At 45.8% G+C, this 22,087-nt stretch overlaps 1 protein-coding gene across 1 annotated transcript in view; it reads left to right on the top strand.

Annotated features, from left to right (window-relative positions):
* The window catches only part of LOC119386065 (protein timeless), an 89,698-nt gene that overhangs the window by 55,831 nt on the left and 11,780 nt on the right, over positions 1–22,087 (top strand). Inside the window, exons 5-12 of the mRNA XM_049413596.1 lie at positions 10,813–10,996; positions 11,832–11,864; positions 13,328–13,494; positions 13,644–13,704; positions 14,795–14,848; positions 16,274–16,705; positions 17,392–17,711; positions 21,769–21,838. Of these exons, the coding sequence (XP_049269553.1) occupies positions 10,813–10,996; positions 11,832–11,864; positions 13,328–13,494; positions 13,644–13,704; positions 14,795–14,848; positions 16,274–16,705; positions 17,392–17,711; positions 21,769–21,838 (1,321 nt within the window). The remainder of the gene's footprint in view (positions 1–10,812; positions 10,997–11,831; positions 11,865–13,327; positions 13,495–13,643; positions 13,705–14,794; positions 14,849–16,273; positions 16,706–17,391; positions 17,712–21,768; positions 21,839–22,087) is intronic.

The raw sequence follows: 22,087 nt of genomic DNA, 5'->3' as shown, positions 1-22,087 counted from the left end.
TCACACCTCCTCTCTTGGCACCTATTCTTCCATCAGAGCCCGTGCACACTCCATTTATCACGCTCTCTCTTCACACCCGTTGCCTTTCCATGAGAGCCTGTGAATACTCCACCGACCTCAATCTCTCCCTTTACACTGATTATACTTCCGTCAGAGCCATGGCTGCCCCACTGATCCCACTCTATTTACTCCCATTTCCCTTCCGTAAGGGTGTATACGTATTACACTTATCACAGTCTCTCTTTTTACTATCATTGACCAATCAACGTCATGGATTCTCTACTGATTGCACTCTCTACTCTCTCTCATTACGCCTGTTTCTCTTCCATCAGAACCTCTGCATGGAAGAGTAATCCACTGAACACGCTCCCTCTTTACGTTCAATGCCCTTCTATCGTAGTCGATGCATACTCCGCTGATCATGATAATCATTATCATCTCTCTCTCTCTCTCTCTCTCATTACACTTTTTTTTTTGCCATCAGAGCCTTTGCATACTGCTTTTTTTTAGATCGTTTACAACACCAAAGTAGTCATCTCTCTATCTGAGTCAAGACGCTTTCTTGTCCCAGGTACTAATGCATAAATTACGATATTCCGTGTTTAACAGCGTCTTCAAGTGCGAACGAAAGGTACAGTAGATCAAGAAATGAGCGAAAGAACGGTGATCATTGCCGAACTGTTAGATTTGTTTTGTAGGAACCCGCCGCCAAATAATGCGGCACTGCGTGGGCGCAGGCGGTTCTTTCATAATAGTCCTACTGCAGGAATCTCCTGTCGATTGGTTTCGAATTACGTCCAATACACCGTCCCCCTACGCAGAATCGATGCTTCACTCCTCCTCGCTGTTAGCGTAAACCATGAAGTGGGAGCTACGCCTCGCACCGTAATTGCCGCGGTCATATAAGAACCAGCTTATATTACTGCTCGATGACGCCTGCTACCTGCTGGGCACATATACACGTTACATATACGTTGCGCTCGCGGTTAATAACAAAACATGAAAGCTGTACTGTTTGTAGGCATACGGAAGCGTTCGCTAAATTCATCAACAAACGTTGTTTCCTAAGCACTTTACAACACAATATGACGATAGACAAGATGGACTTGATGACACAGCGCTGGCTTCGGCGGCGGTCATCCCCCCGTCCACTTTATGGGGTATATATGTGCATTTAAACCTGGGAGTGTTAGTCAGCGCCAGTCGCAGCCATGGCGGCGAGTGTGGAACACTTTTTTTTTTTGGTGTCACGTGCTACGTGACGCCAACGTAACTGCACTTTTGCTCAAATAGGCCTTGCCATTCTAGGCTTGTCTATGCATACGGTGTGCCTGCGCTTTATTTCTGCTCAATACAATGATCGACTTAATCCGTCATATTTCCACTTCGAATTCTGTATAATTCAAGTAATGTCTAGATTTCCACACAGTATTTTGTAGGAACTTCGACGTGCAGTGCCTTGTATCATCTAAAACTCTCAAACGCCAAAGGACCCTGATTCTGCACCTCGTGTCAGCGAAGGCGGCCGAACAGTTTCAAAAAGCAACGATGAAAGAAAACCTTTGCGAATTTCAGCCGAGGTTATCCTGTATACGCTTATTTCTCTAGTGCAAATAAGTAACATTCTAGAATTAGAGTTTGCTTAGAGTATTGCATCAAATGCGCGAAATGTCTAGGACAGCGATATAACTTCACGCAAGCTAACATAGAAGGTGACACAAAAAGATTATCTTTCCCCCAATAGGTGGCATACTGTAACATCCGTCACGTTCCCATTTCTTTATTATAGATGTGGGCCTTTTTCTGGAGTATGTACCACCGCGTAGGTGCTCCTTTCCAATTAACCACTTTGACGGCAACTTTGGTGCCCACTGGGAATCATAACAAGCACCATGCCCTGCACTGCACTCTATCTATATCGATTCGCAAATCATCACAGAAGCCATAACCGTTAGCTGCCGAGTAGTGGTATTGTATATAATTCATAAGAACTGTTCTTTGAAAAACCAAGCATACTTCGGATTGCGTAGATGCCAGGTGGAGTTGAATATTTTTTATTTTATTGCTTAAAGCAACACGCGAAGACTGCCTGCGTCAAACCCTTTAAGGCGTATATGCTACTGCGTCTTACAAAACTAAAGCAGCGTTGGACTTTCTTACAAGTCCGACAGTCAGACTTTACTAGTGCCATATAAAGGTCAGCTCTGGCATCTATGTTTCGCTCGAAGTTCACTATTGACATTCGCTATTGACATTCACTATTGACATTCAAGCAGGCTGAGTCGACCCCAGAACGATTTTCACATTGCCAAGGACTGAACCTAGGTCAGGTTGTGTGTCAAACCTATTCTAATACGCGTAGCCTCGCGCTAAAATGAAATCCAATACTTGCGCTCCGAATGCTGGTTGCCGCTTCTTCGCCGCAACATCGAAGAGGCGCTAGCGGTGTTTTATATAATGCCTCTTGGAAATTGCTAAAATTTTTCTTACGAAACGTGAGCGGCGGCCGTGAAGGCGCACGGCTGGCTCTCTGCACAGACGTCATCGAGTCTTTTGGAATAATTTAATGTCCATATTTCCCAACAGCCTCTTCTCGGCGCTCCGAACGTTGTCCTTGAAGCTTTCGGTGTAAGCTTTATGAAATCACTTGGACGTCAATAAAAAACAATATTTCCGGGAGCATAAGTGATAACCTCGACTCTCCCCCACTCCCCCCTTTTCTTTCGCCCATGACCTGCATAAAAAACGAGAATTCTGTTCTGGCGGCTGAAAAGCAATGACAGCTCCCGGCATTGCCATATTTAGACGCTATAGAGTGCTGAGCAGTCTCCTCATCATGGAATGTTGATCAGCTTCTTGTGCGTTCGTATGTTATGCGCCGTTATGCCCACATTAGGTGCTATGTTTTGGTTCAAAGTAATAATTACGGGATAGATTATGTGTTGCGTCAGAAAAAAAGTTTTCTTTTTTTGCTGCAAAAAAGTGCTATTCAGGTTATATTATTCCGCTGCGCGCCAGAAATGAAACCAAAATTCTGACGTCAAGCAGAATGGCACATTTTGGTGGCTTCCGCGCATAATGATTGAAGTTTTGAGTTTCTAATAAAGTATTTCAGCTTCGGATAAGATGTTAATATACTGTAGGCAAAAACTGCGGATCTCTTTGCGTGGGAGGGAGGTGCGCTGATGAATTCTGCCCTAATGAAAATAAAGAACACCACGAAGAAACGCATAAACACACTAACAACTAAGATGACCAATATTTTAGAATAATAGAAAATAAGGGTCGCGTTGTAAAAGCACTACGAGGGAAGCGTGAATACGATTGCAGACGTGCTGTAAATTATATGCAATGGAAAAAGACAAATTACATTGTCACGTCAATAGCCGTATGCTTTACCACAATAGCTTGCATGGATTAGAAAAGTCTGACTTCATTTTACACTATGTTGACGTATAATGTAAAGTCTTATAATGTGCAAACTCGCAGTGTCGGCAGCAGGGCAAACGCTCTCGCGCTAATATTCGTCTTATGTATGAGTGAGGGCTTACTTCGGCGTACACCCATGATTACGGATCTTTCTGGTCATTTCTCCCCTTGCAATATATGTTATGCTTATTATTACAGTTAATTATTAATTAACGGATTGGTACGCTTTTTGGTTCTTTCAACCCAGTTCCGACGACTGCGCCCGAATCTGAACCAAATGGATCCTCATGCTAATAAGCTGAAACTAGAATCACGACACGTTAGCCTCTTTGTAAACATATTTAGATCCTAAAAGCACATGAATGAAGCATCACTCCGAAAAGAAAACATGGCTTATCCCTCCGTCATAGGAATCGGTATAATACGAAAGCGAAATGTGTCTTCACAGAAGTAGTTCTTATTGCGTAGTGATATATGAGAGCTGGTACAATGTCTATTGGTGTTTGGCAGCTATAGCACCGCTTGACGTGGATGCACCTGCGTTGACGCCTAGTGGCATATCTCCATTGCGACGACTAACGCCCATGATCCTGATTTAAACGTTGAGGTAGCTGAAGTTTTTAACATATACCTGGACACAGCGTATCCTGAATCCCGCGCAAAGATAACATCAACAAGCACATAAAGAACACTGGTACTCGATATGCACTTTTCAAAGCGTCGTCAATTAAGGAGAGAAACGGCACGGTGTGCCCTCCCGACCAATAGGGTAACCTACGCCTGTGCTCATGCATACATTACCACACTACGCTTGAGCAACACGGGAGGCAGAGGTTCGTAGCCTGAGACGCGAACGCGCGCAGGCGTTCGATGTCCCGCTGGCCTCTGTCTCGCTCCACCAAGGCACGGCATACGCCCGTCGACACCGTTTCCTTTCTGCAGTGCTTACTGAACCAGTTTAATTAGTCGATGTTATCGCACCCGAAGCAGTCGGCGGCTAAACACCGTTGGTGCATGTCGAAGCTGCACTATTACGACAACGAGCCGTCACTCGCTAACACGAAGCGAAAGGCAAAGAAAGTAACTGCGTCCAGGGCGACTCCCTAACGCTAGCGCGGCCAGTGTTTTTCACCGGCATCGAGACGCTTAAACCATAGCCTTCGAGATTGCGCGCCGGCGCGCAATCTCTGAGGCCATGTTTTAACTGCGTCGTCGCCGAATCATTCTTTATTGGCGCTAGTAAATTTCATGCCGCATTACTTCACTTCCTCGCTCACAGGCGGCGGCACCATCCCGCTCCGCCTAGCCCTGCCAACTGAGAGCACTATAGTGTACTAGAATAATTTCCTAGTGACGCGTCTGAGAAGGAGCGCGCGTGCCCGTTTGTGTAGACGCCACCAGGCGCCGCCACTGCGCCTTTTTCTAGTCGTCTGCTAGCGTAAATGCCGCAGACCGGCGGATTCATTGCAGTTCGGGACATCGCCTGCAGCAGTATCTATTCGCATTTTTTTATCATCCATTTTCACAAACGCATCATATGAGTAACTCTGCATGTTTTGCTTCTATTGCGCAATACCTAGCACAACATTTAAATCGCATGCTCATCGCAAACTACACAAAAGTGCTCAGCAACGTCTACGCTGCGTTGCTATGCCAGAAGGCGGCCTCGACGGACGCATATTGATGGTGGCAAACTTTTCGTGATTTATTCTCGGTTACAGAAACGCAGCTAAACAAGATTATTCCGGCGTTTCCTTACCTCATTTTACGGCGTGCAATGAGACGTACTACATGGAAGCATCCCACATGTAAGCGTCCGGAGAAAAAAAAGTCATCCACCATTTTTTTTTCACATGAACTACGACGTTGAACGTAGCGTCGCAGGGAACGCGCACGAGGCAAGCAGCTGCAAAGCGCGTCTGAACCGGCCCAAACCGGCGCGAACTGGCTCCGCGACTAGAAAAAAGCGCAGCAACGCCACCAGTGGCGTCTACTGGCGTTTGCTTCAACCGGCCTATTGTCCCCGCCTCCTGGACGCGTCACTAGGAGATTATTCTAGTACACTATAGAGAGCACCGTGCGAGAGACAATGTGTGAGAGATATATGGCGCGTTTGTGGAGTGGCGCGCATCTGCCTCGGTAGCTTTGTCGATAGGGCGCGGGGCGCTTATCGTCGCGGCCGAGAAGTCGTAGGCTTGATTCCCGGCGGGGGCATTTTTTCTTAGTTTTATTGCGATATCAATTATATGGACCGTGTCGGCTGGATTTTGCCGTCGCCGTCGCCGCCGTCATGCACCGTATATAAGTATGTACACACACATATATATATATATATATATATATATAATATATATATATATATATATATATATATATATATATATATATAGCAATGAATGCGATAGCAATAAATTGTAATGTAACGCGAAGAACGGAAAGCAGCTCGAAATTGCCAGCGCGTCGCTCGAGCCCAAAGGACGCACGAAAAGAACGCACACAGGACGAGCGCGAACTAATGCGTCACAGCTCGACACTTGAAGCGCACTGCTCAAATATAAAGCAGGACGCACGAAACGAACGAACAGGTACACACAAGACGAGCGCGAACTAATTGTCACAGTTGTTACTTATTTCTGTTTGAACAGCGCGCTCCTTTCGCGAACGCGGCCGCTGCAGCGAGCGAAGCGAAGCACCCCACCGGCCGCCCCTTCTTTCCTCGAGATAAGCGCACGAAAGCGACCACGCCCTGTAGAGCGAAGAGCAACGGCGTTCGCAGGAGCGGGGCGACGATCTTTAAAGCGCACCACACGCGCGCACGTCACGCCATCTATGTGGCCACTAAGAAAGCATGCTGAATTACATGGTGTATATAAATAGCTCGCCGTTAGCAGGCTGAAAGACGGTGCTCTCGTGGCCTAACGTCAAACGCGGCGGGCTGCAAAGCGAGAGGTCGCCCGTTGGATTCCGCGCGTCGGAAAGAATTCCTGAATTATTTTTCTTTGTGGCTTTTCTATATATATACATACTTATACATATACGGTGAATGACGGCGACGGACATTTTCCAGCCGAGACTGTCCATATAATTGCTATCGCAATAAAATGCTTCCGAAGCGCGGAATCGAACCAGCGACGTCTCGTTCCGCAGCGCGTGACGCTAACCACTACGCCAGAAAGCGCAGATCCTTCAGGTAGCTAACGGCGAGCGTTATATGCACACCCTTTACCGCTGCCAGGACTCAGAGGCGGCAGGCTCTTATAAGCGTTTCTTCATTACCAGCGAGATGGCGCGAGGAGCGCGACGGGCGGATTTAAAAGTCGTCGGCAAGCTCGCTCGCTTATTCTATATTTGCGCAGGGAGAACCTTGCCCTTCCGCTGTCTGCTCGAGCGGTTTTCTCGTGGTGAGGGGAAGAGGGATGTTTCGAGCTTTCACCGTGATGTCCGCGCTCATGTTACGGAGCGTACGAAAGTCACTCGAGCTCAAGGGACGCCGCTAAACGAACAAACAGAAGATGAGCGCGAACTATCAAGTGTCACAGCTAGACACTTGAAGCACGCTTGTTTCCTTCGCTGCTTCGGCCGCCTTTGCAACAGGAGCGCTGTTCAAACTGAGAGTATCCATTGGCGAGCCTCACTTCGTATAGCATTAGTTTCTTGCTATCGCATTCATTGCTTCGCCCTTGCGGTGAAACTGCGACTTTTTTCTTCCTCATCCGTTAGCGTCCATTTTATCAACGTCATATCCGTGACGGAAATACGTCACTAAAGCCTTGATGGAGACCGGCATAAAGCACTTTCGTGTTAAGAACGATTTGTTAAATTTTCGGGTGCGCATGCGAATCATTCACAAACTGCGTAGGCACGTATGTGATTTTATATGACACAGGAAATCACATAATTTGACCGATGCGAATAATATAACTGTCTTTAATGTCATCTGCAGATATCAATGAAAATAATACCGTACACCTTCTCTGCTTAATGCGGACAATAAGGCAATTAGTAATGACGCCCCCATGGTTTCACATAATTTGCGTCTCGGCAGTTGATTTCATCGATTTTCGTTTGCCTACATCTTAACTCCTTGTCCCTTGTTATGATTGTCAATCCGGGCACCTTCCAAGTGGCATATTTTCATTCCGGAGGATTGGCCACGAATGATCGCATGCACAGTGGTACTTGTTCAGTTGCATAGGCACCCAATCACACAAATTGTACTTTATTGCCCGTACCTAAGACACATGTTAAGTTGCAACTACGCAATAGAGCAGGTTGTGCATTTCGAAATTGTCCATTATGTGTGCAACTGCCCAATGGTCCAAGCTGTCCCAAAAGAGTTCACGGACGGCCGTCATACCACAGAGCGTCAAGTTCTAAAATATTGCTAATAGAATTAAATGTGAGAAAAAAAAAGAAAAACGAAAGGTAAGAAGGTTGACCAAAACAACCACCCGTTTGCTGCTTTACATTAGGGGTGTTGACGGTACTGCAATGATAAGGAAATAGAGAGAGAGAGAGAGCACCTGCACACAATCACTGTTGCACGCAGCACAGAATGGCGCTTTTCAGTTCCAGAGTCGTTCATGCAGATTCGCTATTCCTAAAGAACTGAGTTCCCTTGTCTATCGTAATTTATAGAGACGCCACTTGATTGAAGACTCAAAATATTTTGAAGCAAATAATAATGAATTAGTGATTGATATATTGAAGTATTAATGCAACTTCTTGTCGCTAGGCCTTACAATGTTGACGACTGCTTCGTTATTACGACTCTATGTTCGTGTCGTCGCAGGCAGTTTCCACGCATTTGATTCCCATTACGGCCAGCGTGAACTTAGTTTTCTGAGTAGCAGAAACACAGGAAATCCAGCAATGATCGCAGAACTCAAGGTACAAGCGCGGATCGATAACTTATCCAGAAACTTGAAATTTCCTGAGATTTCACGTGACAAAACCATGAGGCACGCCGTAGCTCGAGGTTTCATCAGTAATTTTGGCCACCTAGATTTCTCTAACGCACACCTAAGATCTAAATACCTGAGCGTTTTAGCAATTCTCTCCCATCACAAACATGGCCGGGAGTTCATCTCGCACCCTCGGGCCTATCAGATCAACGCTATAGTACGCTACACTACGACGACGGCTCATCCAGGAAGCTACGACAATCATTAACTTGCACCTACCCTTCCTTTTTGTTAAGGCTGAGGTTTGTTTCCATCTTCGCCCTACTTTGCTGCCACTGGCTGCTCCTAGTTTTGCCGGCTGTACAACTTGGGCACGTGGATATTTTATACTAGATACCTGGCAATGAGGTATACCAGTAGCGTTGACCAATCCCCACAATAGGCGGGCCAAGTGATTTAAAGCAGAACAACGGAAAAGAATGCCGAGCACCAAAAGTAGGTGAGCGTAGAAAAAAAAAGAAGTCAAAAGAATGGAACTAGACCATGCCTTGAGCTCGGAGCATTAAGCTACAACGAAGTGAAGAAAAATTCGCCAACGAAAAGTGAAATAGGCGTACTTCAAGAAGTTAATAAGTAGGCGAAGATGCAGCCGAGTGCGGATGAATTAAAAAGTTAGAATGGCAAATGAGACCAATTTGTGCATTACACGAGGGCTGTAGTCCACTACATAAAAATGAAGGAGGAAAAGTGAATACATTTCGGTAAATATAAAAAGAAAAACAGTCCGCTCGCACCTGATATTCGCACGTGTGGGATCTCCTTTTTTTTTTTTGTTTAGTAAAGAAAATAGTGCAAGCTTTCTTCTATGGGACTCTTTTGAACACGCCGCCATAGACATAGTGCCTTTCTTCTATGGGGACTCTTTTGAACACGCCGCCCAATAGCGTGTGCCGTTGATTGCCATCCTGTTAGTGAATAGCCGCGTTACTGACGAGAGGCTTCTTGTGTAACGCACACGCGCGTTGCATGGAATATGCAGTGTGGTAAGTGTCGTTACGCGCGGGCTCAGGAACATAGCGGAGCAAGAAAGAAAAGCGCAAAAGAAAAATGCGCAAGCGGGCACTTGCATATGAAACGAGCGCATGGATGGGCGTGCGAAACGTTTGTCAGAGCATTTTTTAACGAGTGCCAAAAAAAAAAAAAAAAAACCCGGCTCGTAGTTACTACGTGAAAACACTCGCAGCCACGCCTGGGCCTGTCTCGTTCTTGCACAAAAACAAAAAAAAAAAACAAGATAGGAACATACGCTAGGCAGCCAACAGTCCTCGAGCGAGGTCATTCACTACCACGGGATAAAAAAGAAAGACGCGCACGCACAAGTGCAGAAAACAGAGAGTGCACGCAAAGGCAACTGAGGCGCGGAAGTGTAGGGACGATCCTTGAGCCGGGCAAACAAGCGTGCCTTCGTTTTCACGTGCCCTGCCTTACACGTGTTCACTGGTCCACGTGCGAACGGTCTCCCTATATCCAGGTCGCGCGTCTCGCATATACTGAGCCACGCAGTGCTCCGCTTCTTTTGCGGGTGGTGGGGATTTGCACTTTCTTCCGCGTTCTGCTTATGTGAGCAGTACTCGGGAAAGGATAACGCGGTCTTTCGTATACTTCCTCGCGCTTAGGTGAAAGGAGACTTTCGCAGGATAAGGTTAGAAGTCAAGAGTTGGTTTATGAGCTCGTTCGTCAAGTCTTTTCGCTGTGAAAGTTGATCTTATAAACCACTTTTGATTTGTTTTACGAACTTATTGTTACTTTTGTACTAATACTGGATTCTTGCAAATTGCGCAATGGAGTATTTCTGTTCACGAATCTAACGCGCTGCAGAAAAGCCAAGCCGACTGTACTCGCGAAGTCTGCACGAAGGCGTATAACAACGGATCTTAGCGTGGTGCTCAAGTCAGGGCTTGTAGTTATTGAGGCGAAAGCCTTAGGTTCCTCATCAAACGCCGGAAGTGACCGTCGGCGTCATCGGCGGTGGCGTCGGCGTCAACACGAGTGACGCAAAAAAGTATCATCATGTGATGACGTCGCCATACGACGTCATAGGCTGCCAAAATTTTGCGACGTCATCATGACGTCACTACGAGGTCACTTAACGTGGCGTCCATTATCACATCATCACATTACATCGTCGCTTGGTCAAAGGTGGGCCGATCTCGGAGGCGCTGTAAAACCACGTGAGGTTCAGATGGCTTCCTGAGACTGTGATCCCGGAGGTCGTGCAAAACCATGTTGGATGCAAAATAATAATGGAATACCAGCTAGCCCAATTCCACACTTTACTTGAGTGCAGAAAGCCTTCTAAGGGGGAGAGGGGGGAGGATCAATACAATGGACTGAGAGACTTAGGCAAATGCATAGGGGCCGTGTGACTTATGAGTGTGCGTTATAAAACCCTGTTCTTTCTTTGTTTTGCATCGCGCAGGGTGCTGCTCCGGCTGACTACGCCTGTCGAATGTCTCATTCCGATGGACCTGGCCCTCCAGAGTAAGACGGCGATGGACGCCATCCAGAACCTGCACATGCTTCTTCTTGAGACCAAGCGTTCCTTTCTGGACATTCGCTCCACGGAGACCATCATGAGGGTCCTCAAGGCCAAGATGAAAACGGTTAGCACCGTTCTCAGTTGTTCACGAAACCATCGCGCATAATTATGCAAGTCCCTCTGTGTCTGACTGCGCACGTCCTTCAGTGTGTAAAACGGTCTTAATATGAAACATATTTCTTGGTGTTGGCACGCGTGTAAACGCCACGACATGCTCTTAGTGACAAAACACGTACATAAGATTGTCCCTTTTCTTTAACCCCTTTATAGAAAACCGCTCGCTTTAAAGTACACACTTGTTAGCAGGCATGGTTCAGTACACGCATCGACTGTAGATGACGCACTCCGGTGACAACGCTGCGCGTCCTAAATACACGAAATGCATCTCACGTGATTTGGTTGCAATAAACACCGACCGCTGCAACACCTACACTGAACAGGAAAACCAGTAAACCACGTTCCACGCCATAAAACAGCGAGTAGCGACTAGTAAACACGCCACACTTTCCATTTTCAAACGCCTTGAAAATTTACATTGAGGCATTTGCCGGAGAGGCACCGTCCAGAATACCTAGGCCAGAGAAATACCAGAGAAACACTTTCAAGATTCATGACCAAGCTTTCGCTATTAGTAAAAGAAGTTTTGATGAGTGCCTTCAGCATTCATTAAATGTGAAGTGCGCCTGGCCTTGAGGCACCATGTAATTATCGTTAGTGTGTCGTCAGGACCAGAAAACTCCTCCCATCGTCTTGTGTGTGGGGGAGAGGGGGAAGGGGAGGGTGATGAGGTTTACCGCACGTGCTTTGAATGGTTTATACCTTGGGCTTAGCGCGAACACGCTAGTTCAGTAAATTCTCATCTGTTATTTTCTATACTTTTTTCTTCCACTTCCATCCAGGTTCAACTCGTGGAAAAACTTGACAAACTATGGGTTAGTAACTGGAACTTTTTGTTTCTGTTTTTTATTTGTGTCTTTTTCAGTTTGTCGCACTGAAATTTTAGCAAAAAGCTTGTCGTGTTTGCTTGCATTATAAGTACTTTGATGTCGCAATAGCGAAAGAGGCACACATGTCGCGAATTAAGGTTATTGCTGACTAGGTTGCTTCAGAAAAAATGTTTCAGTATGTTTGTAACTTGTTCAAACAAACACGTTTGCGATCCACATTTTGGAGGGCGTCGTGTGGAGTTTTGTAATAGACAAGGAAACCAATCTCATTTTTTTACGCTTAGTCATTCCTTCCTTTATTTTTTTATTTTCGTTCACCACGTAACGAAATCGCTGACGAATCACTGACAGTCATCATGTAGGTTTCCATATTTTTTATAACCTTATTGCAACATCAGAATCAGAAAAGCGTGCAAATTTGTCAACAAAGCTTTCACCGGTAAAAACCAAACCTTATGTCATAGTATTTGGGCAGAAGCCACCTCCTTGTTGAATCCAAGATGTACTATCGGCGTCAAATGAAACCCGAACAGCGGCAAGCCTTCGCGATGGCATAGCGGACGCCGTCCAGTTATCACCATGGAGAGGTGCGCATATATGCGCAGTGCTGCCGAACCGGATGCGCGCGCCTGTCAGTCGCGATGACTGGAGGGCGCGCACTATACCACTGCGAATGCTTGCGGCTGTTCGGGTTTCATTTGACGCCGATAGTACAGACAGATCATGATTGGCGTAACAACGCTTTAAATATTCACTGTTGATGTTCGAGAGCTTGAAAGATCAGTACGTCATCGTTAATCCTTTCTTAATGTTCAGTCACGACAAACAGATGGCAGCTATAAAATTTTGTATACCGAGAAATGTGCACGGTTATTAATATCCAAGAAACAGCGGGAAGCTTCGATGTCGTCCAGTCATCCACAGAGTCCAGGAAATGCTTGGTGCCGTGGCTTGTCTGTGAATACTTAAATTAGGCACTCGGTACTGTATTCGAGCGATTGCTAGAGAAACAAACAAATGAGCTTATAACGACAAAATTTGAGCTAGTTGGCGCGGATTCGGGATAAAATATCGTAGGCGTGCAGATACGGGCGCCAGAGAAGACAGGCGTTTTTGTTGCTATGGTCTCTCCTCTTGTGTCCGTGGCTGGACGCCTACCTTCTTTTACCGTAAACAAATTAGGCTCTGACGAGGAGGAACACACACAATCCAGGATGGATAACGCCACTTGAAGCTTCCACTAGAGTAAGACATTCTTCTGAACTGCTGCAATCACACCGGCGATGTTTCTATCTATTTTAAGCTCGTGAGTGCACTGCATGCCTTGAGTTGTGTGAAGAGGCAGAGACGCAAAGCGTTGATAACAGTGGAAACAACTTGGTGGCGGAAGAGAGCGCGGTGAGGCGAAAGCGAAGCCTCTATGTTTTGTGTCTCACTGCCGGGTAAAGGATCAGGAGCCAAAAGATCTGACCGAAAACGACCTCGAAGGCCTCAGCAATTCGTTAGTTCTGATGAGGAACCTGCTGCACGTGCCCGACAAGACCGAGTCGTCGCGCTTCGGCATCACCGAGGACACCTTCGAGGACTGGCTGAGCGTCCACAACAAGCTCATTTGGTAAGGTGTTTCCAGTAGCCCCATCAAGCTGTTCCCCTTCTCGCAGCCCCGTTCACTTGTTCCACAATGCGCGTGCCTTGCTGGCTGGCACTCATTTTTTTTTCTCTCGCCTTGCTCTCATTTCCGTTTCCGGTACATAAAACAAAAAGGAACCTCTTCGTGCACGGCCTCGACGGTGTGTTGATCCTCATGCTGAACAGCGTCTACAAGGTAAGGTCCATCAAGTCTACGTGCCAGTTTGTAGGCCCATTCTCCCGATATTAATATGCCAATTCGTACGATCTATCTATCTATCTATCTATCTATCTATCTATCTATCTATCTATCTATCTATCTATCTATCTATCTATCTATCTATCTATCTATCTATCTATCTATCTATCTATCTATCTATCTATCTATCTATCTATCTATCTATCTATCTATCTATCTATCTATCTATCTATCTATCTATCTATCTATCTATCTATCTATCTATCTATCTATCTCATTCGCTCGCTCTGTTACGAAAGCCTAAGAATGCAGACGTAAATAGATCCCTGCGATGCTTGCCCTGGATGCCTTCATATGCGCCTTTTGAAACTATATTTCGTACAACTCTGAATTTCGCCTTTACAGTTCCATTATGTTTAATACCTTAGAAATGTTCGTTAAACACCGATACTACGTTTGGAAAGCCCAGAAATAATGCCAAATTATATCAGCAAGGTGATGGAACATCCACAAAAAAAAGCAATGCTAGCCATCCCAGAAATGCACGCAGCTATAAAAGAAACGCGCACCTGTTTATCAGAAATAAATTTGAGATAACAATCTGTATTGAATCGATGAAACCTTACTCTTCTATACTTTCAAAATGTCAGTCCCAACTAGCAACATTAAAAGTAGAAGCTGTGAACAGTTCAGCAAATGAAAGATGGTTACATAATGCTGACAATGGTAAAATGAACGCTAGTAAGAATTTCACAAAAGTTGACCCAATAAACGATGGAAGGATAAAACTAGGTTAGAAATGTCTTGTTGAAAGTCATACTCTACTACTATGCTAGTTGGCTTGTTACCATTTGATCTGAAGTAAAATGCCTAATCAGATCACTTGTAGAACCGAGAGATGGTCTTAAGGCGTAACGCGAGTTACTCAAACGACGAGTATTTCGACACTATTTTTCAAGCTATCACGGAGCAATGCAGCTTAACTTTTGAGTTTGGTATTGACTGCTGACGAAATATGTAATTTGCATAAAAAACCGCAAGTTAAGCATTTTAAATGTGTTTTTTTTTTTTTTACAATTCATCTCAGGTGAACTGGGCCGTTGTCGTGGTCCAAATCATAGCGCTTCTATACAAGGACCAGGTGAGTCATACACCTAGTCTATATTTCGAGCGCTAGCGTGGAGAATAGCGAGCAATAAATTATTGTCCTTCATTAACCTGGCAATAGGGCACAACGAAAAGAATCATAAACATTACCTCTCAAAGGTGCGGACAGTTAATGAAGCCATGAAACGTCATAGGACCTAGCATTTCTTGAAACTTGTGATAAGGCAAACGTACAAGAAACTTCAGCGAATGAATCGTGCCAAATGTGATATCCAAACCAACAAAACACCTCGTAACATTTATGATGCTTACCAAATGAGCTACTACTGTGGTTTACTGAGAACTAACGAGAGGTCTGGACATTTCCCTCAATAATCTTCTGACATGGCGCACTTATAGGTGCCAAATTAACCGTGGACTTCTCAAACGGCTAATAAGCTGTCCTGTTCTTCAGGTGGCGTCAATACGGCCAAAGTCGCCTTTAGAGGTCAAAATACACGTACACCTTTGCTGCACGTTATTGGACATCTTATTTACAATTATTTTCCCCCGTCCTCTCATTGGCTTCATTAACTGTTTCGGAGTTTGATAGCATTAAAGAAAGTCAACACAACGTAGTACGGAACACACCGCCAAACACCTTATGTGCGCAACACGTGAGGACAACCCATTACATCGCACGAGATTCTACAAATGTCATAACCACCGATAAATGCCTTTATTGGCTTACTTTCTGCAATAAAACGTGTACACAACCAAGCACCAAGGCTACTCGATCTCGTTGCAAACGAAATATTTGTAATAACCACAGAAAGTCATCATACTTTTCTTTGACAGTCACCGTTTCATTTAGAGCAGTCTGAATGAGAAACAACCCCAGTTTCATGTCATGATATGTGGTACTAAATTATTTCATATTGCATAGTACTATATTCAAAAAGCCATTGAGCATGCGCAAAATATTGCACACCATTAAATACACACTTAGACGTTTACTACACATGCACCGTACATACATACATACATACATACATACATACATACATACATACATACATACATACATACATACATACATACATACATACATACATACATACATACATACATACATACATACATACATACATACATACATGCATGCATGCATGCATGCATGCATACATACATACATACATACATACATACATACATACATACATACATACATACATACATACATACATACATACATACATACATACATACATACATACATACATACATACATACATACATACATACATACATACATACATACATACACAGACAGCCCTTGCAGCCTACCCCAAACGTTGAAGGAAGAACGAGGAAGTGCATGCTCGTTAGAGAAGCTTGAGGCATGTTGTTTACACCAGGGTAGGGCGGTCTCGCGGTGCAGAGCGCGGCGCCCTTAGGCGCTCGCGAACCTCGTCTGCAGGACGTGGGAAACTTGCAGCACTTGATCTCGACCTCGCCATCGAACTCGGAGAGCTCCGAGGACGACATCGAGAGCAACACGTCGAAGCACTCGGTGCACCACGCCAGCAGCAACGACTCGATGCAGCCGGGGCAGCCGTGTGGCGGGTCTGGCGCCGCCAAGAGCAACCTGCTCGCCGGCGGCATCGGTGGCGCTGGCGTGGCGACCGGCGGTGGCCACACCAAAGCTCCCGGCGGCGGGCCGCAGTCCACAGCTGGAGACTCTGGCTACTGCCATTCGGACTTCACCAGTTCCTCCAACAACAGCCGATCGCTGTCGCCACGCGACAAGGGAGAACTGCGCCGGGACGAGTCGTCGTCCAGCGGCCGCGCCAGCGCGGACATGACATCGTCCTCTAACGGACACTCATCGTCGTCCGACGAAGAAAACCAGGCAAGTCGGACCCATACCCCGCTTGTCCCACTTAATATGGCATTCAAGGAAACCTTAAGACGATCAAATGTAGCACCCGTTCTTCAGCTACGAGAGTTATTCACGATCGCGGCTCAGGGTTTGTTGTCTTGCAGGCGCTTCCCTTGTTTGAAGCCATTTGTACTTGCTATTTGGGTCACCACTCAACCCTGAGTGCAAAGATTATGTGAAAGCTTCTGACGTGTCTGGCATCTTAATGTGTAGTACAGGCATCTAGCTTAAATATTGGTCGTCAAAGCTTCCATGCTTCGGCTACAAACACCTTGTAAATGTACGAGACCCGGACATTCCACTATCTTTCTATTGTTGCAGCATGCCGTGTAGCAGCATCCTCTTGTGGCATGCTGCTACGTGGCATGCAACAAGAGTATGTCTTGTGGCAGTCGAAAATTATTCATCGCTACTATAGTGATCTTAGGTGTCGCTCGCATAACTGTTTTTCACGCAGCACTACACCATCACACCTGCGTGTTGCTTGAGAAAAGTCGAGTAAAATGAGCGAATAATAACAGCGCTGAATAAGAACATCTCTGTAAGAACAGTGACTAAGAACAACGCCGATCAAGGAACAAAATTGCGACGGGAGTGAACGCCCGCGCCCATTCAGCATACACAACGGTAATTGTGGATCGTCTTCTTCCGTACAGGTGAAGGAGCACATCAAGGATCCGCACCACAAAGCGTCAGCCAAGCATAGGGCCATGCACTCCGCCGACAGTCCATCTGGCAGTGACTCATCGTACGAGGACGAGCTTCTGGCTCGCTCCAAGCAACGCAATCTGGTTGCCATGTCACGAAAGAGCAAAAGCCATCTCAAAGGCGGAAAGTGCACGTCATCTGTTTGCCTAGAGGCAGCTGTGGCATCGCTCGAATCCCGTTGCGCGCTTCGGGATCCCGTGTGGGACCGCAAGAAGACTCTGGTACTCCTGGACTCATCAGCGCACGTCCCGTCCAACGCTGACATCAGGTAGACAATACGGCCATGAAAGGGCCCTTGCACTTGCATTGCAGTTATATACGCTATTGCTCACATTTTATATGATGCACATTAGTCCATGCAACGTGGCAACTTTCTTCTCGCAAATATGAGTTCTTCACTTAACGGTGACAACAATTCCGCACTTAATATGGTAAAGCTATGCAGTTTAAACCGTCAGCATAAGTCGTCAAAAAACTTTGTTGGTTATGCGAAATGTGTGGGAATCTCTTTCGGAAGGCTGTGTTATTGATTGCTTAATGTGTCATTTTGGTGACCTTTTTATTATGCGCTTTGCGAGGTATGCAAGGTTACACTCGCACGCACACGTCCCGAGTCAAGAAGCGTCCAGAGACAGAAGGTAGGTCACATCCACGTATGTGTGCCTCACGTATGTTTGTCCTCACAATACGTTCAAAGCTTGACGCGCGGAAGGCTGTGCTTCAGCATTATTATACATACGGACCAACACCAGCGAGACCGCTATTTAGTAAACTGAGCTCTGAATAGCTTTCTTCTAAAATGAAAAACAGCCAGTGTGGTTATCAGTAAGACCACCGTAACAATAGGTGATTACGATTCTGTGATCTGTTAGTGACGCCACTTCGCAAAGTGCACGAAAGCCAAATTTTGAACGTACATAAACATAGTTGTGCGAGAATTAGTCGTTACTTTTTTAGATGAAGCCAAAATATACGACCGTTTCTAGCAGATTCTTGAATCCAACGAAGTCATTCTGTGCACGATTTCCTCGATACGTTTAAGTGTACTACTACAGCGGCAGCCATTTTCCCTCGAGTTTTTCACATTCACTAACTTTCTACTCTGATGTATCGCTTGTGTTTTGCCACCCGTCCGATGGATCATCTGCTCCCCTGCCTGACCGCTCACAAACTAACACACGCCAGACTTGTCTTTTTCTTCTTTTGTTGAAGAGATTTTCAGATCACGGACGACCCTCCCAACCGACGTGCCTTTGGACCGCCGGGCCGGACTCGTATGGAAGCTAGTTGCGGAAGATTACAATGGGCGTGGACGGTAAACTGCATCCGCGGGGGGCCAAGTAGCCACCATTGGGCCCCGGCCGGGTGCTGGCCGCTGGCGAGCGCGGCTCGCACCTATACTTTTCTGGCCTTGATGACAAAATTCGCAGATCCCTAAACCGTTTGCATATCGTTATTTTTTTATCATCCCTTTATACCCAGCTAAAAAGCTGTACATCCTGGGCCCCTCGTTAGTTTTCTACGCTCAGGCTCCCCCTTCCTACATCCTTCTTAATATTTTTTTTCTTACTTCTCCCATCCCCCGTTATTGTACAGTTATCGCACGCGCATCTTTGCAAATGTTTCATACAGTTCACACGGCAGTCCAGGGGTGCGTTAGTACACAAAAATCCAGCGATGTCGCTTGGTCATTGGCGACTTCTGCGTACTTCATCGGGGCTTTGTTCCACTAGAACCAATTGGCAACTTACTTTTTCCAGCCTAGCTCTGCCTCTAGAAGGAACAGATATTAGCTTGTTTTATTCGTCGACTACGCTTTGCGTTGGAGCATCACGAGAGATAAGTACTCTTTAACAAGAACGCCGCTACTTCTGCGTTCCTAAGACTTCGTAGGATAAGGTTAGTCAGGAAGAAAACAAAAAAGTTAGGACTTCGAAAGGAAGCTTAAAGCGTGCCTGCACAATGGATAGTGACAAGGTTACGGTTGTTTCAGTACACTGCAGCCCGTGAGGTTGTACGCAGAGTACAGTCCCCAGCGAAAATAGCAAGTGACGGAGCGCAGAGTCGCTGAATTTCTGTCGGTTAACGCGCCCCGGGGCGTCGCTCGACCATGGCCACACGTTTGCGACGGAGACAACCTCTTCGCTCGACGTCCCGCCGCCGCTACCCGTCCTTACCGGGCCGTCTCCTTGTCACCCCTTCGCTTGCCGAGACTGCCGAGTGAGAGTTATGATCTGCTGCAGCAGTGTAATCTCAGACTCTCACGTTTCCTAGCGCCAGCCAACTTGTTTATGCTCCCTTCTAACGTCTCTCTTAGTTTCGTGGAAACGACTTAAGTTAAAGATGACATTGCTTCAGCCTATCACAGATCTCACTTAGCAGTCGAGCGAGAAGGAGGGTGCCGGTCTGGAAGGGTATTCTGGCCACAAGTCTGCAGTCTTCTTTTGTTGTCGTTGTTGTTTGTGAGCATCTCGTGTCGGTGATTTGTGTATGTGGGTAGTGTTCTGTGTCCATCTTTTGTCTCTCGTTGCGATGCATGCATCTCTTTGTGCGTTTTTTACGAGGTCAACCTCGGTCGTCAAGCGTTAACTGCACTATACGTGCCTCGATCATACACGATGAATGCAAAGAACTCGTACCCCGGTGTAGATGGGTTTACCTAATAGATATATGCTCATTTTGGAAAGTTCGTACCGGTTACTGAATAACTTGCACAAAAGCGAATAAAACAGCAACCTTAAGATTATTAGAAAAAAATAACATGTCGGTTGAAACACTGCAGCGCCATTTCTTTGTGAGAAGTACACAGCAAGTAGACAGAATAAGAAAACGATTGTAATAGAATTCATTTTTCCTGACTGGAAGAGCAATTCAAAGAAAAGACAAAGCTCTTCTAATATCGCTCCGGAACTCGTAAAGATTACATACCCGTCCGCAAAAATAGAGAAGTATTCGTAATATACTTTCGAAATACGAACCTTAGCTAAGCGTTTCGTGAACGAACGATGTGTCATTTAAGGTGTCCTTGTGTTAGCCCTACGAGAGGAAAATAGGGCGCTTCTCGCGAACACGTAATTCTCTATTCTGAACGCCGTAATTGTGTACTGCGTTCTAACATTCAGTAGTACGCATCTGGTCTTTCTGCCGCCCCGAAATAAAAGCAAAACAAGCGACCCCAGTTATACGGCGAGTCAGAAAAAGCCCGTGATGACCGTGAAAGCAGCCACTTTGGTCAGTTACGTAAGAACAGTGTTCACGTGATTGTCCTATTGTGCACGTCTACCTCGCCTTCCTCCTTTTTATCTAACGCTCTCTGTGAATATGTCGTGTTATAAAGAGCTCTAGGTTGAGGTTTATTAGTCCTGGTGTGTAGATAGGCTAGCATCGTGCACTTCATAAGCACTCCGTTGTGCGGTGTTCCTTTGATTTGTCTTATGGTTCGCTGTTGCCTTGCGCAACGCACAGTGCGCCCTTAGGTAAACGCCCTTATATGACGACCTCTACAATGACAAAAGGAGCCGAATAGCTGGCCTTAGGATAAAGTTGATCGTTCGTCGGTGCATCACAAGCTGTGTATGCATCGAGAAACACGTGGCGGAAATCAAGGTACATTTGGTAACATGTTTTCGTCAGAGTATGAAAGAAAACGGATTAGTGAAACGATCATTTCAAAGAAACTAGCAAGTAACAGCATAGACGTGTGTGAAGAATTTGCCGCTTTAGCTGTTACGGCGCGCTTCACATAGTTGACACGATTACACGAACAAAAAGTTCGGTGTTACACGCACGAAGAAAAAAAAATACTCGCTGGTGCCGTCAACAACGTTCGTTTAGCGAAGCAAAATAAATTTATAACTAGTACACCTGTTCAAAGCTGTTTCACTCGCACGCACAAGGCAGCTGCGAGCAAGTGCCGCTAAGGCAACACAGCAGATACGCAGATCCGTGCAAATTTTTATAGCTTCTTTGACGTCTCAGAACGTGTATATAACCTACTCAGTAAGCTGTCTCTAAGCATCCGAAACACACAAAAGCGAACAGAACTTATACGGGAGCTTCGAGACGTAATCAGTACAGGGTCGATGCCGAGCTTCTTAGCAGCTGCTCTTGACATTTCCGCCGAATGTTTCCATAACACATACGCATAATAGGATTTCCGCTTTCGAAAACAAGCTTTCTTTGGGCTGCTGATGGTTGTCACGTTGTATCCGTGTTTTGTCCTCGTGTCTTCTTGTCTGTGCCTGTCGCTTACTTCATTGCTTCTTCCTTCCTCACAGTGTCGCACGTGCGCATTATATTTCTTCCACCGCTTTACTTCCCAACAGCAACATGCTCCAGAACTTCACCATCAGCTTTCTGCACAGCGGATATGGGCCCCTGGTGATTGAGCTTATGGTGAGCATAGACAGTGACTACCCATTCTTCTGTGTATCTTACCTTACCTTGTTATTTCGTTTGCCAAAGGAACCCTGTTACTTTCTTTTTCGTACATGCACTTGTGAATACGCTTCGCAACCATCAACAACACTTAGCAACGACACGCAGAACGTTGGCTGCGTTAAGCACTGCAGTTAGCTACCAGAGAAATGATGTTACGCTCCGCGAGAGCCGAGTCTGAAAATGCGTCTAAAAACACTGTGATAA

Source organism: Rhipicephalus sanguineus, chromosome 3, assembly GCF_013339695.2.
Source record: "Rhipicephalus sanguineus isolate Rsan-2018 chromosome 3, BIME_Rsan_1.4, whole genome shotgun sequence".
NCBI classification, from domain to species: Eukaryota; Metazoa; Arthropoda; class Arachnida; order Ixodida; family Ixodidae; genus Rhipicephalus; species Rhipicephalus sanguineus.
The sequence above is the reverse complement of the archived record's forward strand: the minus strand, read 5'-3'. Positions and strand labels throughout refer to the sequence as shown.